This window comes from Malaclemys terrapin, chromosome 12 (genome assembly GCF_027887155.1).
Source record: "Malaclemys terrapin pileata isolate rMalTer1 chromosome 12, rMalTer1.hap1, whole genome shotgun sequence".
In the NCBI taxonomy this organism is placed as follows: domain Eukaryota; kingdom Metazoa; phylum Chordata; order Testudines; family Emydidae; genus Malaclemys; species Malaclemys terrapin.
This window is the reverse complement of record NC_071516.1, coordinates 1937145-1958034: the sequence shown is the minus strand read 5'-3', so window position 1 is coordinate 1958034 and position 20890 is coordinate 1937145. Positions and strand designations below refer to the sequence as shown.

Genomic DNA, 20890 nt, shown 5'->3' with positions numbered 1-20890 from the left:
TGTCTCTCCGTGGAGAGGATCTTAAAGGGGTGTGGGGGAGCTCAGAGGACCAGATTCTGCCACCCTTACTGACCTAGAGAAGATCCTTAGTCTGCACTTGCTCATGATGCGCCCGGGTGGCACAGAGCGTGTGTTATGGGCCAGTGGAGGAGGATGAGGGACTGATAAGAGCCACCCAACCGGAACTCAACCTGGGTGTCTTTTCCCCAACAGGTTACCTGGTTCTGAAGGACCTAGGCATTAAAGTGGAGAAATACATCGCCTCTGAGATTTGCGAAGATTCCATTGCTGTGGGAACTGTCCGGCACGAAGGGAACATCACATACGTGCATGATGTCAGGAACATAACCAAGAGAAACGTGAGCATAACCAAGAGAAATGCGTTCCACGGAAGGGCTGGCGAACACACCTGCCACGCCCAGGGGGATTTACTTTATTTACTACTGAAAAGAAGTGTGAGCTGTGTGTGCAGACCTATGATACAGTTGTTGTCGTGCCCCCAGTGGCATCTACTTTAATGGGAGATGACTGTTATCTGGTGTTCACTGACACTGAATCCGATTATCTGTCCTAGATTGAGGAGTGGGGTCCTTTCGACTTGGTGATTGGTGGAAGCCCCTGTAACGATCTCTCTATTGTGAATCCTGCCAGAAAGGGTCTGTATGGTAAGATTGTTTGTTTGTTTCTGGAGGGGTGTGGTGGCTAATGGGGAATGGAACATTTCACCTCTAACCCCCTGGTTCATATCCAGCTGGGTTTGGTGCTGGCCACAAGATTCTACCATCTGGTCTGGTGACTGTTTGGTGGTTTCTGGGAAATGACTTCGTGTCTCATTCCAGTTCCTGGTGGACAGGAGTCTAAAACTACCACCACCATAAATGGCATTAATATGTTCCCCAAATGGCACCCGCTTTAGGGAGGTCCAGGACTGAATGGACCGTGGAGACAGAGCTTGCCTAGCCTCTGGAAGGGCTAGTTCAGGGTGGAGGCGCATTCGCAGCGCTGTGTGAAGGGAGCTCTTGTTGTTCCTGCCTGTGCCGTCGCTGTTCCGGGAGACGGGAGTCTCTCTCTTCTTTGGGCTGGGGTAAGCCCTCACAATCTTATACATTCCCTATTGCAGAGGGCACTGGAAGGCTGTTCTTCGAGTTCTATCATCTCCTCAATTACGCACGTCCCAAGGCGGGGGAGGAACGCCCCTTCTTCTGGATGTTTGAGAATGTTGTGGCCATGAGAGTCAATGATAAAAGGGACATTTCTCGATTTTTGGAGGTAGGAGTTACTGGGAGTCATTCCCCGCATTCCTGCTTTGCAGACAAGGGCCTAGAACGGGCAGGCTCTTGCATCCTTCATGTGCTTTATCATATAATATATCCTATAAATCAGCCTGAGGATGAAGCTGGGCTGTAAGAATATGTATGGGCGGTGGTTGTGTAGGGACCCGAGGTTAAAAAGCTCAAACAAAACAACTGCGGAGGAAGGATGTTCCAGAGGACAATTCACAGAGCTGGGAATTGGCAGATATATGTTCTATTCCTGGCTCTGCTTCAGATTTCCTCTCTGACCTTGGGCAAATGGCTTCCCCTCTCTGTGCCTCAATTTTCCCATCTGTAAAATGGGATTAATAGTTCTTAGCAGCCTGGCAGGAGGATTTTGAGCGTCTGTTCATTAGTGAAAAGTGCTTTGATATTTTAGGGAAGTGCAAAGCATTCACTCTCACAATAACAAAGACGGTGCTACAGATGAGGCTGCAACGTCTGTGGCATCATTTGCAGCCTGTCTATTGCGTGTTGTAAGAGTCTCTACCTAGGAGGATAATTCTGTCCCGGACCCAAAGTAATGAACAGTGAGACACTGGAAATTGATCAACATGTATCATTCTTGTTCATTTGTATTGCATTGGTGCCTAGGATTCCTAGTTCTGGATCAGGACCCCATGTACGCACGCAGAACAAAAAGACATTTATGCTGGCTCCCTCTGAGAGGATCTACTGAGTTTTTAAAATTGCACGTAGTGGAGAACGCACTTCCCATGCTGGGCATTGGCTTCAGGGGGCTGGAGAATGCTGCTCTGGCCCTGGCCACTGGCGCACAGGACTTCAGGGTGCTGGAGCGTGCAGCAACAGCACTTTGAAATGTAAGGTCCTAGAGGAAGGAACAGAGAGTCCTGTGGCACCTTTAAGACTAACAGATGTATTGGAGCATAAGCTTTCGTGGGTGAATGCCCACTTCGTCGGATGCATGAGAGTAGCCTTTTAAGGCCTTGTTCATTGGTTACGTGAGGAGCAGGGCAGTTCGCCAGCCCTCTCCATGCAGTGAGTTGATTTGGAACGCGGCTGGAGGTGGCTGCAGTTGGTGCTGGATGGTACGGTTTATGCTGGCCACAGGTGCTTCTCTTTAATCTTTTCCCTTTTTCTATCTCGGAATGCAGTGCAACCCAGTTATGATCGACGCCATCAAGGTATCCGCTGCACACAGAGCGCGCTATTTCTGGGGCAATCTGCCTGGGATGAACAGGTAACTCTTCTATTTGTGACGCTCTCCTGGTTCTTTCCTCCTTGGCACCACGTGCAGTTCCTGGGAGCCAATGAAACTCACTAGCCTGCGACCCCACAGCCCTTTGCGGAGCTCCGTTATCTTCCCAACAACGGTTCTGTTTCTGCTTTGCACTTACTGTTAGTAATTATGTGAATCTGGAAAAATTGTAGAGTTTGGGCCTGATCCAAAGCCCGTTGAAGTCAATGGGACCCCTCCCTGGATAGCAGGGTGCACTGGCTCAGGCCCTTCATGCAGTTTGCTGGAGCTGTGGTAGGAATTTCAAACTCACTATCCTCCATCCTAATGGGTTACTGCAGCAAACTCGGGACAGTGAGTAATCTGAATTCCCCTCTGCCACTGCACAGGGCACTTGGTTTCCCTTGCCCAGTGCTGTGAGACTGGGATCCATGCACGGTCCGCACTCTGGGTTTGAGACGTTTAACAGACCTTGTGATAAACGTACCCAGTTCTCTTAAGTAAAACACTCCCCTGTTTCCATGAGCTGGAGATTCTCTTGCCTCTACAGATACCAGTTCAGTGTTTGCAATCGCACATGCACAATTGCCTTTTTAGAAGGACACTGACAGTCCAGTTCTCTGTGGACCAAAACCTACCTCTGTGAGTGGCACTGACTGCCCTTCCCCATGCTGACAGCCTCAGGCTAAGGGAACAAGGGTTTGGATGGGCTGTAGAGATCAAACTAATCTCTCCATCCTGGAGATGGTCCATCCAGGGCAGTAGAGAGGCCCATTTGAAGGGCAACGTGGGGGAAAGCTGGCATGGTTGCAGTCTATCCTGTAGCTTTCTGAGGATGAACAGAAGCTCCACTCTCCCCAAGCCTTCTGTCCAGCCCCTTTCACCACCACCAAATTCACAGGAAAAAGTTATAATAAAATGATATTGCAATTAAATAAAAGGATGCTAATAGTGACCTTGTTAACCAGAGATTCCTAGCAACGGCAGATGGAATTTTCACACGTCAAAATTCTCAGGAAGTAAATACAGACACAAAGAAACCAATGGAATCCCTCAAGGATTTCTGAACTTTATATGCTTGATTGCACTTTAATTGCAGATATGTTAAAGCTGCACCTGATGGAAGTAGGCATTTGAAAAGTGAAAGAGAAGCTGCGTGGCTTCTATGATACCTGCATTTTGAAAATCGTAGTTGCATGTTAATTTGTTTGTAACTGAGCATAGAGATTAAAGCATGAGGTCTCAGTGGGGTCCCACTAAAGTGGGTTTGGGGTCAAATTTTCAAAAGTGACTAAGTCCCATTTTCAAAATCGATGGACACTTAGGAGTCAAGTCCCATTGACTTTTAATGAGACGAGGGGTCCTAAGGGTCTTTTGAAAATGGGATTTAGGCACACTTGAAAATGTTACCCATGAAAACCTATTGAGGGCATTGTAGAAAATGAGTTACCAGCCGCCTGTCCCAGTTTAGAGCATGTGCCTACGAACAATCGCTAATTAAATGAGGCTGACTGTAATAGCTGCTGTTGCTACTTGACCTGCTTCTATTTAAAATTGTCAGGTATCCAGGACAGTTGTAACAGGATAAAACCTACAGTCGTTGCTGTGTAGTTGTAGCTGTGTCAGACCCAGGGTATTAGAGAAACAAGGTGGGTGATGTAATATCTTTCATTGGACCAGCTTCTCAAAAGCTTGTCTCTCTCCTCAACAGAAGTTGGGTCAATAAAAGATAAAGATCTTACCTGCCTCACCTTGTCGCTCTCATCACTTCGGCTATAATTTCTTGAAATGTTTCCTTCAGGCTATTGAGAGAGAGACTGTCAACGACGCACCATAATTTTATTGTTCTGGATCATTCGCTGACCCTTTAATCATTTTTGATCACATCATGATGTGTCTGAGGGATAGGGGCAGCCACTGTAAATTGCATAACTATTGTACATTACCTGAAACAAGTGAACTCTGCAAAGAGACAGCACTAGCAGCCTGTGAAGGGCTATGGTTGGTTTTGTAATATGGCTGACCCCAGCCAATGAAGTTGAACAAGGGTATGCGCAATGTCATTATAATGTGGTTGAAGAGGCGGGTATGGTCTGGAGCTGGAGAGGGAGAGAGGCTCTGGTTTTCTCTGGAAAGCTTGGTATGAGAGAGAGCCACAGACGAGCTAGGATCTGTGTCTTCAGACAGCTGGCAGCACGCTGCAAGGAGGAAAGGGGTAACAGCTCAATTCTGTAAGCTGTAGCTCCATTCTGCTTTACGGATAAGGATGCTACAGCACTTCGGAAAGGGATAGAGCAGCGCAATGAGATGGGGGAATGGGCAACACAAGACCTGGTACATCCCAAGGATTCACTGTGTGTAGTGGGAGATTCTAAAGTCCCAACGGACAGGAGCAGTGAAAGCCGCCTTTGGGCTGGGTTCCTGAGTGGTCCTACATTTGAAGGAAACAGCTTATTTGTTCTCTTGGAAGAAGCACTCAGTTGTTACCTTCACTTTAAAGAACACGGTTCAAATTGACTTGATATCTGGGCCCAGAGCTCCGTACTGTGTGGGATATTTGTAAGTAGATTATATGCTCTTGCATCATCTAATAAATAGGCATGTTCATTAAAGCCTCTTAAGTAGTCAAGAAATGTGAATCTACGTTTGCGCATCAGTGGGCTCTACCACTGGACCACTCATTTTTCTCAAAAAGAACAGGAGTACTTGTGGCACCTTAGAGACTAACAAATTTATTAGAGCATAAGCTTTCGTGGACTACAGCCCACTTCTTCGGATGCATATAGAATGGAACATATATTGAGGAGATATATATACACTCCCACCTGTTTATGCTCTCTGTATGTGTGTATATATATCTCCTCAATATATGTTCCATTCTATATGCATCCGAAGAAGTGGGCTGTAGTCCACGAAAGCTTATGCTCTAATAAATTTGTTAGTTTCTAAGGTGCCACAAGTACTCCTGTTCTTCTTTTTGCGGATACAGACTAACACGGCTGTTACTCTGAAACCACTCATTTTTCTGTTTATATTTCTCAAGCTGGCGGAGGTTTGGTTTCCGTCCCTCACTGACAGTGTAGAAAAAAGGAGTCTCACAACCTCCCTCCGCATCTGTGCCTGCCATTTTCAGGTGGGAAATGAAATGATATAAGAGGCCAGGGACACAGTTGCTAGGTGTGGCACAGAAAGGACATGCACAAATCCGAGTAATCAGTTGCCAGATTTGTTGTGCAGGTTATTCCCCTTCACACACACGTCTCCAACAGTCGCACTGTCTTTACAAAAACACAAAAAACCCAGTAGGACAGTGGGTTTTTTTCTTGGATTTTTTCAAAGTCCTAAATATTTTTCCACTTCTTACAACTATAATTAAAGAACCAAACCAGAAGCCCCGGCCAGCCGTTAATGTCATGTTTCCCCCATGACCTCTCTTAGTTCTTCTCTCTTTTGGGAGGTTTCTGGATTCTGTTGCCTCTTGTGCATAAAGCTTGCTTATGCTGAGCAGGGCTGTGTGGGGCTTTCCCAAAGGCTGTTCACATGTATGAAATGATAATGGTGAGGCTTTATTTTCACCCACTTGATTTGCAGTCTGGGATTACATTTGATTTTCACCTTTTCTTTAAATGATGCCGCACTCCCTGCTACAGCAGAGGAAGCGATGAATTTTGCGCAAAAGATAAGCTTGGTGGAGGACTAGAGAACAGACTTAATTGTAGAGTTTAGTGTGTAATGAGCTTTGCCTGTTCTCAGGCCTCTGGTAGCTTCCAGGACTGATAGAGTTGAGCTTCAGGACTGCCTGGAGTACAGTAGGATAGCAAAGGTAAGACTTGCTGTTCAACCCTTTCCCTTTCGTTCCTTGGGGCAGTCTGGTATTTCTCAGCTTGCCATGAATACCACTTACTCGGGGCTCCGTCACCTCCTGGGGCTCCCTCGTGTAATACTGCATGCTATAATAAGGGGTGTCCTGTCTGGTGGATGCTCTAGTTGATTTACTCTCGAGGATTCTCTGCTTTCTCCTGGACTTGAGGATATTCTCTCTCATTTCAACCCTAATGAGGGATTTCTCTGTGGTTCCTACCTCTCTCTCTCTCCCTCCCTCCCCCACACCTCCCTTATTTTTCCCTCCATTCTGCTTTGTGGATCTGGTGAGACAGATGATGCTGGGCTTCTGTCTTGTTCATAGGGGCTTTCTGTTGAGGTATCGTCCACACACAAATGAGGCCCAAAGCTGAGAGTTTGGCTGTAACTGTGGGGACTTAACGCCCTGTGGCACAGTCCTAATTAACAGGCACACACCCTGGCCTGCTACTTTTCCTTGTTCCCAACATGTCAGCGCTGTTCCTACAGGAGACACACATTGCTGCTCTCCCTCTGGATCTCTGTATAGATATTTTTAATTCTTGGGAGCTATGGATTTCAGTGCCCAGGTAAAGTAGCTCCATCCATTTCCATATACTTTTTTTACATATACCCTCTTCTGCGAGTGCAACCACTCTCTTAAGAGCTGACGTGCCGGTGGTTGCAGAATCCGTTGCTGGCATTTGATGCATATTGGTGTAAATACTAAAAATGCTGGCATGCAAAATCCCTGCTCCTTCCTTTTATCGTTCCCTGCCTAGATCAGCCCTGTTCTCAGTACGAGATCTTTGCAGGATAGCCCACAGAACATCCATTTGATCCCGAATACTAAACCCAGAAGTTCACCTCAACTCTTGTTGTTTTGTTCTTCAGTTGAGAAAAGTGCAAACCATAACGACTAAATCCAACTCCCTCAGGCAGGGGAAAAGCATGCAGCTCCCAGTGCTCATGAATGGGAAAGAAGACAATTTGTGGTGCACTGAGTTAGAAAGGTGAGCGTCACTACCAAGGGGTGGCTCAGAGAGAGGTGGAGGGATGGGAGAGGGGGAAAAAACGGTGGGGATTAGGTAGAACCACACGCTCAGGGCATGTCTATGGCAGGCTGGGGTGTAAATCCACAGCACGGCAGCCTGCCGTGAACTGACTGGCCATGTGGCTCTTGTTCCTGTGAGCAAAAAGTACCGTGGAGCGCATTGACCTACCGCTGTTCAGATCAAAGCGGACTATGGAACTTTTAGTGCACACTAGCAGGGTCCCCTTAAAGGTCTGTGGGAGGCGCTGCGTGCATCTGCCAGCTCTTCCCATGGGAGTCTGTGATGGAGTTCACTGGCTCTTCAGGGTGAGACTCCAAGATGGCGAGGCCGAGGTCCAGAAGCCCCATGCCTTGAATTGGTTCCTGGAAAGGAAACGCTTCTCCAGCATACACTGGAGGGAGGTGTGAAGTGTGCATGGGAGGTGGCCTTTCCTAACCTGGCAGTTCCTCAGCAAGAAGCAGAATCTGCTGACCCTCCTTGGAAGGGGCCTAGGAGTTTACACTGCAGGCTCTCTGGCTTGTCACTAAGGGCGATGGCCCAACAAGGGGGACTTCTCAATGGTTTGTGGACTCTGCAGCAGGCAACAGCACAAGGAAGCCTACAGTTTAATGACTGAAAGAGCCCCTGGCCCTGATCCCTGAAGACAGAGAGGTCTTGGGTGTGTCATCTGGTTCTTTTATTTCCCCCTTCCCTGGTTATGTTTTAAATAAAGCTGGCACCCCAGGAAAGGGTAATTTGTTAATCAGACCATCCAGGGTGTCTCTGTCAGCCGGGACAGCTGGGCTCTGCTGTGGGGGTGCTCCCAGCGGAATTAGTCCATGCATGTGTTGGCGGAATGCACTTCTTCTTTAGTTTAGGGGGATTCCAAAGTTCAGTTCTTGTGGAAACTGGTTTTCATGTTGTGCAGTGATTCTCCAGTACCTGACACATCTGTTTGAGCTCTTCAGGCAAGTGATTGGATATATTCACTTGCCTTGTGTTTCAGTGGACAGCAGTAATAATAATAATACTAGAGACCGCCATTAAGATACATACATTACTGCACTTCAGTCAAGTGCGACAGTCACTGCATTTCACCTGACTGACGGCATATCAGGGCTTTTCAGTATGATAAGAGCCCAGTGCTGGTTTCAGAGAAGAGAGATTATCTCTGCCTTTCAGTAATACAAGCGAACAAAGATCATAGATTCATGGAGGGAAAAGTACTCTAACAGTAGTGTGGATCACTAGATTTCAGCATCTGAGTGTAAGCTGAAAAACCCCTTAAACTTGAGTTAGGTTTGTGAAAACCATGAGTATGGAAGCGTGTGAGAGCCATGTGGAAACATAAAAGCCATACCAGAACAATCTGACTAGACAAGCTGGGGGCAGAAGTGATTTTTCAGGATACAGATCTCTACAGGAAAACAAAAATATGTACCATATATGGAACACTCCGCTTCAGTGAGAGAAGGGTCAGGGTTTTGGGACCAGGTTTGTAAAAGGGGGTGGAGGGCTTCTTTAATGTGAGTGTAACATGTACCTACGATGGAACTGTGGGCACAAATCAGAGAGAGGCTTGAGGACTCTCACCTACACTTCCAGTGCCGAGACTGGGCAGACACTGTGCCCACAGAGTCGGGGTCTGGGCCTCATCCCTGTGGAAATGTGCCCCTTAGTGAGACAAAACAGTGACCAGCGCAAGAGACATCCGTGTAGAAATAATGCCTTGAGGCTATGCAAGGGCACTCCATACCAACTGTGTCTCATTCGGGTGGAGGGCGCTGTCTCCACGACAACACAGAAGTGGGCATAGGTGAGACATTGGCTTTGCTATTGCAGAGAGCCACAGGCCAAAACTCCTTCAGTGCAGGAGCTGTACAGTTGCTCACCGTCTGTGGGTGAGGGGATCCCTCCCCTGGAACGCCCAGAGAACCCATGCCCAAAGCCCAGTGCCTTGGGCAATGCACAGGGTCAGGGTTCTGGCCCTCAGGAGTAACCCTGTGACCACAAGGACAAGACGTCATCGAAGTGTAACTGCTGTTCTAAAAGCTCCTCTTCTCTTCCTTCCCTCTGCAGGATTTTTGGCTTCCCCCTTCACTACACGGACGTGTCCAACATGGGGCGTGGAGCTCGTCAGAAGCTACTCGGGAGATCGTGGAGTGTCCCGGTCATTCGGCACCTCTTCGCCCCGCTCAAGGATTATTTTGCCTGTGAATAGCAGGGATTCCCTTGTCTCTTCTGGTAAAGATGCACTAGCTCAACTGCCTGTGTGGGAGAGGGAAGGAAGAGAATGGCCCACAAGCTCCATTACTTGGTAGGAAATGGTCCCCCGAGCCACACGCTTTGGGAAGGAAGTGTGGCCCTGCAGGGAGAGCGTAGGAAACTTTCTTTAACCAAAGAACCTGTTAGGGTGACTTTTTCAAAGGGACAGAAGACAACGCTCTTTAGAAAATACCGAACACAGAAGCTAGCTTACCCCACCCAGGAGAGCGTAGGTATGGTGGAAGAGACCGCTATGTCTCACACAGAGCATTAACCATTCCATTTTACTGTACAATTGAAAAGTAGCGATTCAGAGGCTGGGTGGTGAAAGCCGCTGGCTGGCGGGCTGCAACCATACTTGAAATAGGTAGAAACAAGGCTTTTGTGGGAAAAAAAACCAGCCTCTCAAAACAGTTGCTAAGAAATCAGAACTGTAGCCACAGGTATAAAGAACCCTGTCAGGTTACATACACTGAACAGACAAGCGGGATACAAGAACCAAATAGCTTTTTACATTTTTTTTATTTGTTAAAGTTGAATTTTGTTTTTAAACTTTTGTTGCTGCTTTAAGGCATTACATGAGAATGTGGAAATTCCTAGACCTGAATGTAGCTGAAACTGAACTGTGAGGTGATAGAATTACTGTTCTAGTTAGAGCTAAAGAAATGTTGTTGTTTGTGTCTGGCTGTAGTTTTACCAATATTCACTCCTTCCCTTTTAAAATATTCTTTTAATTTTTACATTAAGAACAGCTGAATAGCTAGAAAGGTAAAACATTCATCAGTTTCTGGAGAGTCTGGGCTCCAAAGCAAAAAGGAAAATGTTCTCTTAACGTTTTGCAAACGAATGTGCTGAAATGGGCAGGAAGGGGCAGCACTCATGTTCAATGCTGTTTTTTTTTTTTAAACCTCAAAACTTTATTTTTATTAACAGTTTTATAAACCTGAACAGTGTTGCCAACACAGTGTTGTCCAATCCTGATCCCACTAAGACACCGGGGTGAAATCCTGGCCCTGTTGAAGTCCATGGCAAGACTCCCATTGACGTCAGTGCAGCCAAGATTTCACCTAGGAATTTTGCTCTGGGCTTTGGCCTGATTCTTCTCCCGGGTTAGTCAGTGGTGCTTTCGCTACTGACTACAGTGGGGCTAGAGCAGGCCCGTGTTAACGGAAAAGGGAATCCTCCTGCCATGGAGTAAACTCTCAACACCCCCCACCCTCCCTCGGGAGAGTCCGTTTTTATTATAAGGTGAATCAGACAGATTCCCACTGTTCTTATCTCATCTGCCATCCCTGCACATACAGCTAATGTCTGTTAAGAAGCATAGAGGGACATATTTTTACTCTGATCTTTGCCCACCCACAGGCACCAGTTGTGTGCATGGCCCCGGCCTTGGCAGGTGCAATCACCTACCCACTGTGAAGTGGATGATGCCCTTTGCTGATTTGGGTTTGACCTGGGTTGAAAATCTGGCTTCAGGCTGAACAACCAACTATGGATCTAGTGCCACTGGACCCTTCCTGTCTAATCCACTGCCATGCTCTGAGAAAGGGACGTCCCAGTCAGGTCTGGCCATCGCGCTGGTGGCTAGGGCAGACCTGCTGCCCCAGCGCCTTGCTGAGGGCCTCACCTTACTTCCTGCCTTTACTGGAAAAAACAAACATTTGCAATGTTGAAAGAAACTCCCAAGACTGACTAGCGCTTACTGGATCCTGAATTGGATAAAGCCTGGACCCAGAGATTTCAGCTCTCAAATACAGTAATCATGGGCCGGGCAAGCTAGTGTGTAGGGCTCTCGTGCATATCGTACATATACCATGATGAACAGTCTCTCTGACAGATCTACTAATGACACAGGGAAGTCACTTTATAGGGAAGTCAGACTTTTTCCCCACAGAGCTTCCCCTAAAAGTGGCACCCTCATGTGCATATTGCCATGCTTTGAAACAATCCAGGACTTCAGCTCCTCCGTCCTCTCCTAGCTCTGTTCTTCACTCAAACCAGTGGCCCCAGTGAAGTGACGCACTTTTTATGCTCATGCTTAACAGAACACATGTGCTTCTAGAAGTGCTTTGCTGAATTGCAGGAAGTGTTGCTTTATCTGATTTGACTGAAAGCAAATGCCATTGCATCTAAGAAAAGGCTCAAGCAAGAGGCAGACCAATGGACTCTGGCTAGTCCTTGCAAAGGCTTCCACTTCTAAATGAAGAGACGCCTCTGTCTCCTGTGGCAAAGTAAACAGCAGCCTGGCCCCCCAGACACGCCTGCAGGCTATGTGAAAAGCTAGGCAAACAGCAGTCTTTCTGCAGTGTGCTCAGCAGCATTCCCAAAGGGCAGCCTCCACTTTAACAAGGATCCATGAGAAATGAGAGCGTCCCTACCTCTGCTCCTTCTGCCCCTCCTTGATAACAGGAGACCCCTGTGCATTTCCTTGCCACGTCCTAGAAGAGGGCATCATCCCCCGTGGATGAAGACCCTCGTGTTTCCCACTCCTCTCAGGGTGTAGCTTACCCTCTGTCGAGCTGTTTTTGCAGATTGTTTCCCACCTCTAACCGCAGCTGCAGCCCTCCTTCTCTTGATGCCCGGGTCGAGAGTCAGTTGGGAACTGACAGCGGGGGGAAGCAGGTCACAGACGTGGGAGACGGGTTTTCCCACAGAGGAGAGGAGAGACTGAGTAGCGCTCTCCTCTCAGTCCTGCCCCGTTGCACTTGGAAACCCTGTCAGTTAACTGTTCCCAGGTGACATCCACTTGAGAATGCACTGACTTCCAAAACGCTGAAGAAAAACCAAGCAGCGCTCTCCTGTGTGCTACCTCCAATCTTTCTAAGCAACTCAGGGACAAGAAGCAGCCTATCATCTCCCTTCATCATCTCACACCCATAAACTATACAGATGTGACTCAGGAGACATATGGGGCCAGATTTTCAAGTGATGTAGGTGTTCAAAATGGTCTTCTCACCTGAGCATGCAACTGACAAGTCTGCACACAGGAATGCACATGCAGCTGGCTAATTGGGTGCCTCTGTGTGCAAAGTTGGAGGAACTCCACATGCATTTACATGCCTACCTCGCCTGAAACTCTTGAACCAAAAGCTAAACCTGAACCCTAAACCTGTTCTGGATCTGGATTAGAACACTAATTCCTCATCCCAGCCCTAGTTTACTGTCATGTGAAAGCGTTTGATAGTCCCTGAGCTCCAAGTGGGTGGACCGCAGAACCCCCTAGAGGAGAACAGAGTTTTGCATGTTTGCAGGAGTCTGCCTACATGGAGCTCCTGGCAGAAGTGAGACAAGAAGATGACAAAATCCCCATGTGAGTCCTCCATTTATTTTAGCCTTTGACCTTTTTTCAGACTGGATTAACACACACGACCTCAACTCAGCTTTATCTTTGAATTCTCTACCCCAGTTTTTATATCCTTCCCTTCCTCATCAAAAGAAAAATAAATACATACAACACAGAAGATTTGGAAAGCAAAGAAAGATTAGGAAGAGAGGAGTAAGAGTTGTCTTGGCATTAAATTTACATGAAAAATTGTAATCTTCCACAAAATACTTTTCCCTGTAAAATCTGCCTTTTATTACATGTTTATACAAATGTTTTCAGGAGAGAGCTGCATTTCAGGAATGCTATTTTAATGATTCTTAAAGGCCTTTTACTCTCATTGGTGCTATTTTTTTAGACTAAGGATTTTAATGTCAAAACTTTTGTGGGTGATCTTTTAAAATCACGACAAGCTTGTATTTTTGTTGTGTTGCAATAATTCATGTTTTCTGTAAAATCGGCCTAGTACCAAAGTGTGAAAAATCAAAACTGTGCCTTGTCTAAACAGTTTTACTCATTTTCTTAAGAAAAAGAAAAAAGATCAATGCCCAGAGTTTACCTTAACGTTTATCAGTTTAATTAAAATCAGTATTTCTATATGACTGGACAATTTTTTTTTTTTTAACAGAAACAAGAGAAAGTAAAAAAAAAAAGTACGGTGCTGGGAAATGGTGGTGATGAGAAATGTGCTTAAACTGAGTTAGCTGTCCACTTACCTGTGGGGTGGGCCGTCATTACGCACGGCTCATGAGACGCCTAATGGTCTCGGACACTATCCGTTGGTCCCGGGACATCTACATCGAGCACATCACCGGCCACCGCCAATACCGGGAGTGAGCCGTGGAGACCTCGTGCACCCACACACACCCCCTGCTGGACCCTATCCCCTGAGCCCTAAACCCACCAAACCTAGCCGAATCCCGCCACGTGAGGGTCACCCCATCCCCATTACCCAGTCCGCTTACCTATACCCATGACTGTCTCTACTTCCTGTATGGGTGTTAGACCCTCACCGCTTATCGACTGTTTCCTGATCCCGCCCACCGGTTACCCACCCCTCATTGGGGACATTGCAGTGTGTATATACTATGTGTGCTGCCCAGCCCCAAAACACCAACATACCCCAGTACTTCTGTTAGTCTCAAAGGTGCCACAGGACCCTCTGTTGCCCTATACTCTGTATGTCACCCCCAATGACCAATAACTAACGCTTCAAATTTTCTGTATCGTTTATTTATTTATTTATTTTTTTCTAAATATTCCCTTCATGTGAGTAGAAGCGCTATTACCACACCCACATGAGTATCCACCAAGCATCTTCAACACCTTGCTGAGGTGATCAGGACCACAGTTCCCAGAGCTATCTAGCTGTTTGGTTTAGACGGAAGATTCCCACTTAGAGTAAAATCCAGCCGGGGCAGAAGGTCAGCACATGGGCCCACAGACCAGTAAATCGTGCTGCGGGCTTAAGAAAGATTTAAGGAGTTCCTAGAGCTTGCGCTGGTCCTCTGCGAAGGGGCATGTCACAGTCTGAGTCAGTGGGACTTGCCACATCAATAAGGTGATCAGGATTCAAGCTACAGCCTGATCCTGCAAGTGTTGAATCTCTCACCTTAAAATGAAGGATGTTCTACTCCTTGCAGGAGTGAGCCCAAAGGACGCCAGAAGCATGAGCTGTTCTCCAAAGAACTTTTTGTCTTGCACCTCAGCTATGAATTAAGGGTGGTCTTGCTGATGAAATCATGTGGCAAGAAGCATCATCTCTACAGCGTCTACTACTCACCATGGCTCAGCCTTCTAATGGAGCCTGAGTTGTTCTGTCCATTAAGCCATGGAGAGCTTGTGTTTAATTCCTAAATTATTTCTTATTTCACACGTTACGTAACACAGCACCCCGAGCCTCCTGTTGGCTGCAGCCTGCCACTCAGTTCTGCCTCTGCAAGCCAAGGCCTCGCCATCGACAATGGAGTCTAACCTTTGGTTTCTGCAGCTCACCTCACATCCTTGCATAACAAGAACAACTGCTCAGCTCGTTCCCTGGATTGCAACCTTAACTAGGGAGCAACTGCTGGCTCTACGTATATATTTAACTAACAGGACCCCTCAGTGATTAGGTCAGGGAATCAGAATGGGTGCTCGGTGGCGTTGGTGGCCTTTGATGTACAGGAGACCAGACTAAATGATGTGGGGGTTCCTTCTGGCCTTACATGCTGTGCTTCTATGCCTCGAGTATCGAGTTATTCACACTGGGCAAAACTATTGATTTCAGTAGGAGCAGGGTCAGGACCTTGCTATTCATTCCAGTAGTCCTAAGAACCATCCTCTTCAGCAGCTGTCAGGGCATGTGACCAGGAGTACCATACCTATGCGATCCACATTGTTCCTCACGCTGAAGTCAATATGAAGCCAGTGGTACTTTATCAGTTACAGCTGGACTTCTTTTCATACTGATATCTTTGGTCACCTAGAAGCCTTTGCTCCTGGCTGTGAATTCTCTGCCAGAGAATTTGGTCTAACCTGACTGAAGACTTTTTTCTTATTTTCTTAAAGCCCGTGATACTCATTAGAAGTTTTAACAGTTTTTCTGAACTGTTTTTTAGCGAGTGAAGCCCTTAGAGAAAGCTGTTGCAAAAAGAACTATATATAAATTATAATGGGTGAACCTTCTGCTCTCCAAAGCATTAGAAACTCACATGACGGGACAGGAATTTCTAAATAGTTATTGCTAAAGAAACACTCCTCTTGTTTGTGTTCATCATGCTCCTTACCTTACGCTGCTACATATCACATGAGCAAAGCCACAAAAGATAAACAAAAAAGGGAACTAACTGCAAGATATGTTAAAAATATACATGCATCAAGGAGCAGCATGAACTTTGTATTTTTGTTGTTTGCTTTTGCACATTGTAGTCATAAAGATGAGGTATTTTTTATCTTGTGTCTCCAGCTATGTGCAATGAAGAGATACAACAAGGAGACATAATTCTCCACTGCCTAACATCTTGTGTCTCCATCTACACAAAGTGAGTGCAGAGCACAGGTGAAAAGTACAACACAGGATGCAGAACAAAGAAGATTCAGGCCCTTAGCTATTAACACCTACTCATGGTAACATGGTCTTCTAGAAAGCGATAAGAAGTTTGTGTATGTGAATGCAGGGAAGACAGAGTCCTTGACTGATGGTACTGAGGTAGATTCCATGCATATTTAAAGAACAATTGACACTTGTCTTTCATCTCAAGTGAGGATCTTGTTTTAGCCCTGGATTGAGGATGGCAATGGCTACTCATTGTTGTACCCAGGGATGAGGACTGGTGATGCCATATTTTCCCGTTGGCAAATCAGGGAAATTATTTTATACCGTGGGGAGTTGAATTGGCAGATGATGTGTTCCTAGAGGGTGGGGTAAGTCATGCCAGCCCTCTTTTGGCCAAGTGGGAACGGGCTTATCTTCCTGATTTGGGGCTGGGTCAAGATGAACATGGCCCTACATGGCGGTTGGGGGCTGCCAAGGTCTGGCTTGGGCAGTAAGCGGAGGGCTTTTTAGACATGGCAATGGGGATTAGTGCCATGGTCATTATGCCCCAGACAAGCCTGAGTAAACACCTCAAACTTTGCTGATTATTTTACATAGAGTGTGAGCGTGTCTTTAGAGTCCCCTGACCCTCCTGCTGCAAGGAGAGGAGCCCAGTTGTTTCTGCCAGGGTCTGTATGCAGCACCAGTGCCAAGAAAAGGGCTCTCAAGAAACAACAGGTCAAACAAACTGGGAAGCTGGAGACTGCTGGGCCCTAGAGGGGTCTGCGTGCAGGATGGTGAGGGTGTGCAGGGGGCTGGGGTGGAGGTCAGGGAGGCTAGGAGGAAATAAGCCTGGAGTGAGGGCTGGGGAGTAAGCATGGAGGGGATGAGCCTTGGGGGAGGATGGGGCTAGGGGTGAGTGAGCCTGGGGAGGAGGCCAGGAGACTGAACTGAGGAGGAGGAGGAGGACTGGGGGGCAGTGAACCTTGGGGCAGAGGAGGGGCTGGGGGGCAGTCAGCTGGGGGGGGAGCGATGAGCTGGGGACTGGAGGGCAGTGAGCGGGGGGGGCAGGCAATGAGCTAAGGGTGGAGGAGACTGGGGGGGCAGAGGAGGGGCTGGGGGCAGTGAGCCTGGGGGGAAGTGATGAGCTAAGGGTGGGGGAGACTGAGGGGGCAGTGAGCCAGCGGAGGGGGAAAGCGATGAGCTGGGGCCTGGAGGGCAGGGAGGCTGGGGGGGCAGTGAGCCTGAAAGGGGAAAGGAGGTGTTGGGGGCTGAGGGCAGGATGGGGAGGCGCTGGGGGAAGAAAGGGCTGAGGGAAAGTGATAATCTGAGGGCAGTGAGCCTGGGGGGAAGTTTCAGAGGGGTAGCCGTGTTAGCAGGGCCGGTGCAACCTAGGGCGCCAAGATTTGGGGGCGCCGCCGCCAATCAAGACTAGGGCGACCAGACAGCAAGTGTGAAAAATTGGGACGGGGGTGGGGGTAATAGGACCCTCTATAAGAAAAAGACCCAAAAATCGGGACATCTGGTCACCCTAATCAAGACGCTGGCTGCAGATTGCAGCCTGTAGGGAGGTAGGACGTATATGATAAGAACAGGTTTCAGAGTAACAGCCGTGTTAGTCTGTATCCGCAAAAAGAAGAACAGGAGTACTTGTGGCACCTTAGAGACTAACAAATTTATTAGAGCATAGTCCACGAAAGCTTATGCTCTAATAAATTTGTTAGTCTCTAAGGTGTCACAAGTACGCCTGTTCTTCTTTTTATGATAAGAACCACGCTCCCAATGAATTGCTCTCCGGCCATTTAGAAACCCAGCGAAGGCCTTTGAGTGTGAATGGATACAGATAGGTACATTTACACAGTACTAGCTCCTCTGGCTTGTAGATTGCACAACAGCCAGAAGGAGAGTGGAGCAGCTTGCGGGGGGGTGGGGAGGGGAGTGTAAGACACCCCCCCTCCCCCACGCCGGGGCTGTGCTGTCAGTGCGGTGCAGCCGGGACCAGCTTGCATGGCATGCTCGGAGAGCGGGCTGCAGGATTTGCAGGCCGGGGCTCTGCTGCTCCCTGGGGAGAGAAGGGAGGGACGCCGCGGCTGGCAGCTCTGCGGGCTCTCTTGCGTGGAGGGGCAGCTAAGCCTCCCTGCGCCCCAGTTTTCTACCCTCCTGACACTGCTTTGGCGTGAGGGCCGCGCACTCTCTGCCTCACAGTCCTGCCTGCCGGAGCGAGAGCCCAGCACTCAACGCCCTGGCCCGGGCGCAGGACGGACTCGTGAAGGCAAAGCAGGCGACACACTCCTATTGCCCTGTTGCAATTGCACTTGGCCCGCTGCTGCATGCCAGGGACTGGAGAGGAGAGCGCCCATTTCACCTTGCGGCTCTTTGAATCCTACCCCGCCCGCCACCCCCCCTGCCAAACCCAGATTGCGCCCTCTCCCCCCTCCACATCCAAACCCGGTTGGCTTCCCTTCCCCTCCCCAGCCAAACCCAATCCTCCCAGTGACCGAACCCGGTCTGCTTCCCTTCTCCACCTAACCCGATACCCCACTGACTCAACCCGGTCTGCTTCCCTTCCACTCCCCAGCCAAACTCGATCCTCCCAGTGACCGAACCCGGTCTGCTTCCCTTCTCCACCTAACCCGATACCCCACTGACTCAACCCGGTCTGCTTCCCTTCCCCTCCCCAGCCAAACCCAATCCTCCCAGTGACCGAACCCGGTCTGCTTCCCTTCTCCACCTAACCCAATACCCCACTGACTCAACCCGGTCTGCTCCCCTTCCCCTCCCCAGCCAAACTCGATCCTCCCAGTGACCGAACCCGGTCTGCTTCCCTTCTCCACCTAACCCGATACCCCACTGACTCAACCCGGTCTGCTTCCCTTCCACTCCCCAGCCAAACCCAGTCCCCTACTGACCCGAACCCAGTCTGCTCCCCTTCCCCTCCCCAGCCAAACCCAATCCTCCCAGTGACCGAACCCGGTCTGCTCCCCTTCCCCTCCCCAGCCAAACCCAATCCTCCCAGTGACCGAACCCGGTCTGCTTCCCTTCTCCACCTAACCCGATACCCCACTGACTCAACCCGGTCTGCTCCCCTTCCACTCCCCAGCCAAACCCAGTCCCCTACTGACCCGAACCCAGTCTGCTCCCCTTCCCCTCCCCAGCCAAACCCAATCCTCCCAGTGACCGAACCCGGTCTGCTTCCCTTCTCCACCTAACCCGATACCCCACTGACTCAACCCGGTCTGCTTCCCTTCCACTCCCCAGCCAAACCCAGTCCCCTACTGACCCGAACCCAGTCTGCTCCCCTTCCCCTCCCCAGCCAAACCCAATCCTCCCAGTGACCGAACCCGGTCTGCTCCCCTTCCCCTCACCAGCCAAACCCAATCCTCCCAGTGACCGAACCCGGTCTGCTTCCCTTCTCCACCTAACCCAATACCCCACTGACTCAACCCGGTCTGCTCCCCTTCCCCTCCCCAGCCAAACCCAATCCTCCCAGTGACCGAACCCGGTCTGCTTCCCTTCTCCACCTAACCCGATACCCCACTGACTCAACCCGGTCTGCTCCCCTTCCCCTCCCCAGCCAAACTCGATCCTCCCAGTGACCGAACCCGGTCTGCTTCCCTTCTCCACCTAACCCGATACCCCACTGACTCAACCCGGTCTGCTTCCCTTCCACTCCCCAGCCAAACTCGATCCTCCCAGTGACCGAACCCGGTCTGCTTCCCTTCTCCACCTAACCCGATACCACACTGACTCAACCCGGTCTGCTCCCCTTCCCCTCCCCAGCCAAACTCGATCCTCCCAGTGACCGAACCCGATCTGCTTCCCTTCTCCACCTAACCCGATACCACACTGACTCAACCCGGTCTGCTCCCCTTCCCCTCCCCAGCCAAACTCGATCCTCCCAGTGACCGAACCCGGTCTGCTTCCCTTCTCCACCTAACCCGATACCCCACTGACTCAACCCGGTCTGCTCCCCTTCCACTCCCCAGCCAAACCCAGTCCCCTACTGACCCGAACCCAGTCTGCTCCCCTTCCCCTCCCCAGCCAAACCCAATCCTCCCAGTGACCGAACCCGGTCTGCTTCCCTTCTCCACCTAACCCAATACCCCACTGACTCAACCCGGTCTGCTCCCCTTCCCCTCCCCAGCCAAACCCAATCCTCCCAGTGACCGAACCCGGTCTGCTTCCCTTCTCCACCTAACCCGATACCCCACTGACTCAACCCGGTCTGCTCCCCTTCCCCTCCCCAGCCAAATTCGATCCTCCCAGTGACCGAACCCGGTCTGCTTCCCTTCTCCACCTAACCCGATACCCCACTGACTCAACCCGGTCTGCTTCCCTTCCACTCCCCAGCCAAACTCGATCCTCCCAGTGACCGAACCCGGTCTGCTTCCCTTCTCCACCTAACCCGATACCACACTGACTCAACCCGGTCTGCTCCCCTTCCCCTCCCCAGCCAAACTCGATCCTCCCAGTGACCGAACCCGGTCTGCTTCCCTTCTCCACCTAACCCGATACCACACTGACTCAACCCGGTCTGCTTCCCTTCCCCTCCCCAGCCAAACTCGATCCTCCCAGTGACCGAACCCGGTCTGCTTCCCTTCTCCACCTAACCCGATACCCCACTGACTCAACCCGGTCTGCTTCCCTTCCACTCCCCAGCCAAACTCGATCCTCCCAGTGACCGAACCCGGTCTGCTTCCCTTCTCCACCTAACCCAATACCCCACTGACTCAACCCGGTCTGCTTCCCTTCCACTCCCCAGCCAAACCCAATCCTCCCAGTGACCGAACCTGGTCTGCTTCCCTTCTCCACCTAACCCGATACCCCACTGACTCAACCCGGTCTGCTCCCCTTCCCCTCCCCAGCCAAACCCAATCCTCCCAGTGACCGAACCCGGTC

The 20890-nt window shown here is 49.5% G+C and overlaps 1 protein-coding gene across 5 annotated transcripts in view; it reads left to right on the top strand.

Moving 5' to 3' along the window:
* DNMT3B (DNA methyltransferase 3 beta) overlaps nt 1-13681 on the top strand; it is a 52154-nt gene extending 38473 nt beyond the window's left edge. For 3 of the 5 annotated variants that reach the window (XM_054046292.1, XM_054046287.1, XM_054046288.1), the window contains 7 exons: nt 214-359; nt 575-665; nt 1121-1269; nt 2429-2514; nt 6265-6334; nt 7246-7364; nt 9465-13574. In XM_054046292.1, the coding sequence (XP_053902267.1) occupies nt 214-359; nt 575-665; nt 1121-1269; nt 2429-2514; nt 6265-6334; nt 7246-7364; nt 9465-9606 (803 nt within the window). In that variant the 3' untranslated portion in view covers nt 9607-13574. Of the gene's footprint in view, nt 1-213; nt 360-574; nt 666-1120; nt 1270-2428; nt 2515-6264; nt 6335-7245; nt 7365-9464; nt 13575-13603 lie in introns of those variants that run through there. The other 2 variants (XM_054046289.1, XM_054046290.1) reach the window with 2 other exon arrangements.
* Nucleotides 13682-20890: the final 7209 nt, after the last annotated feature.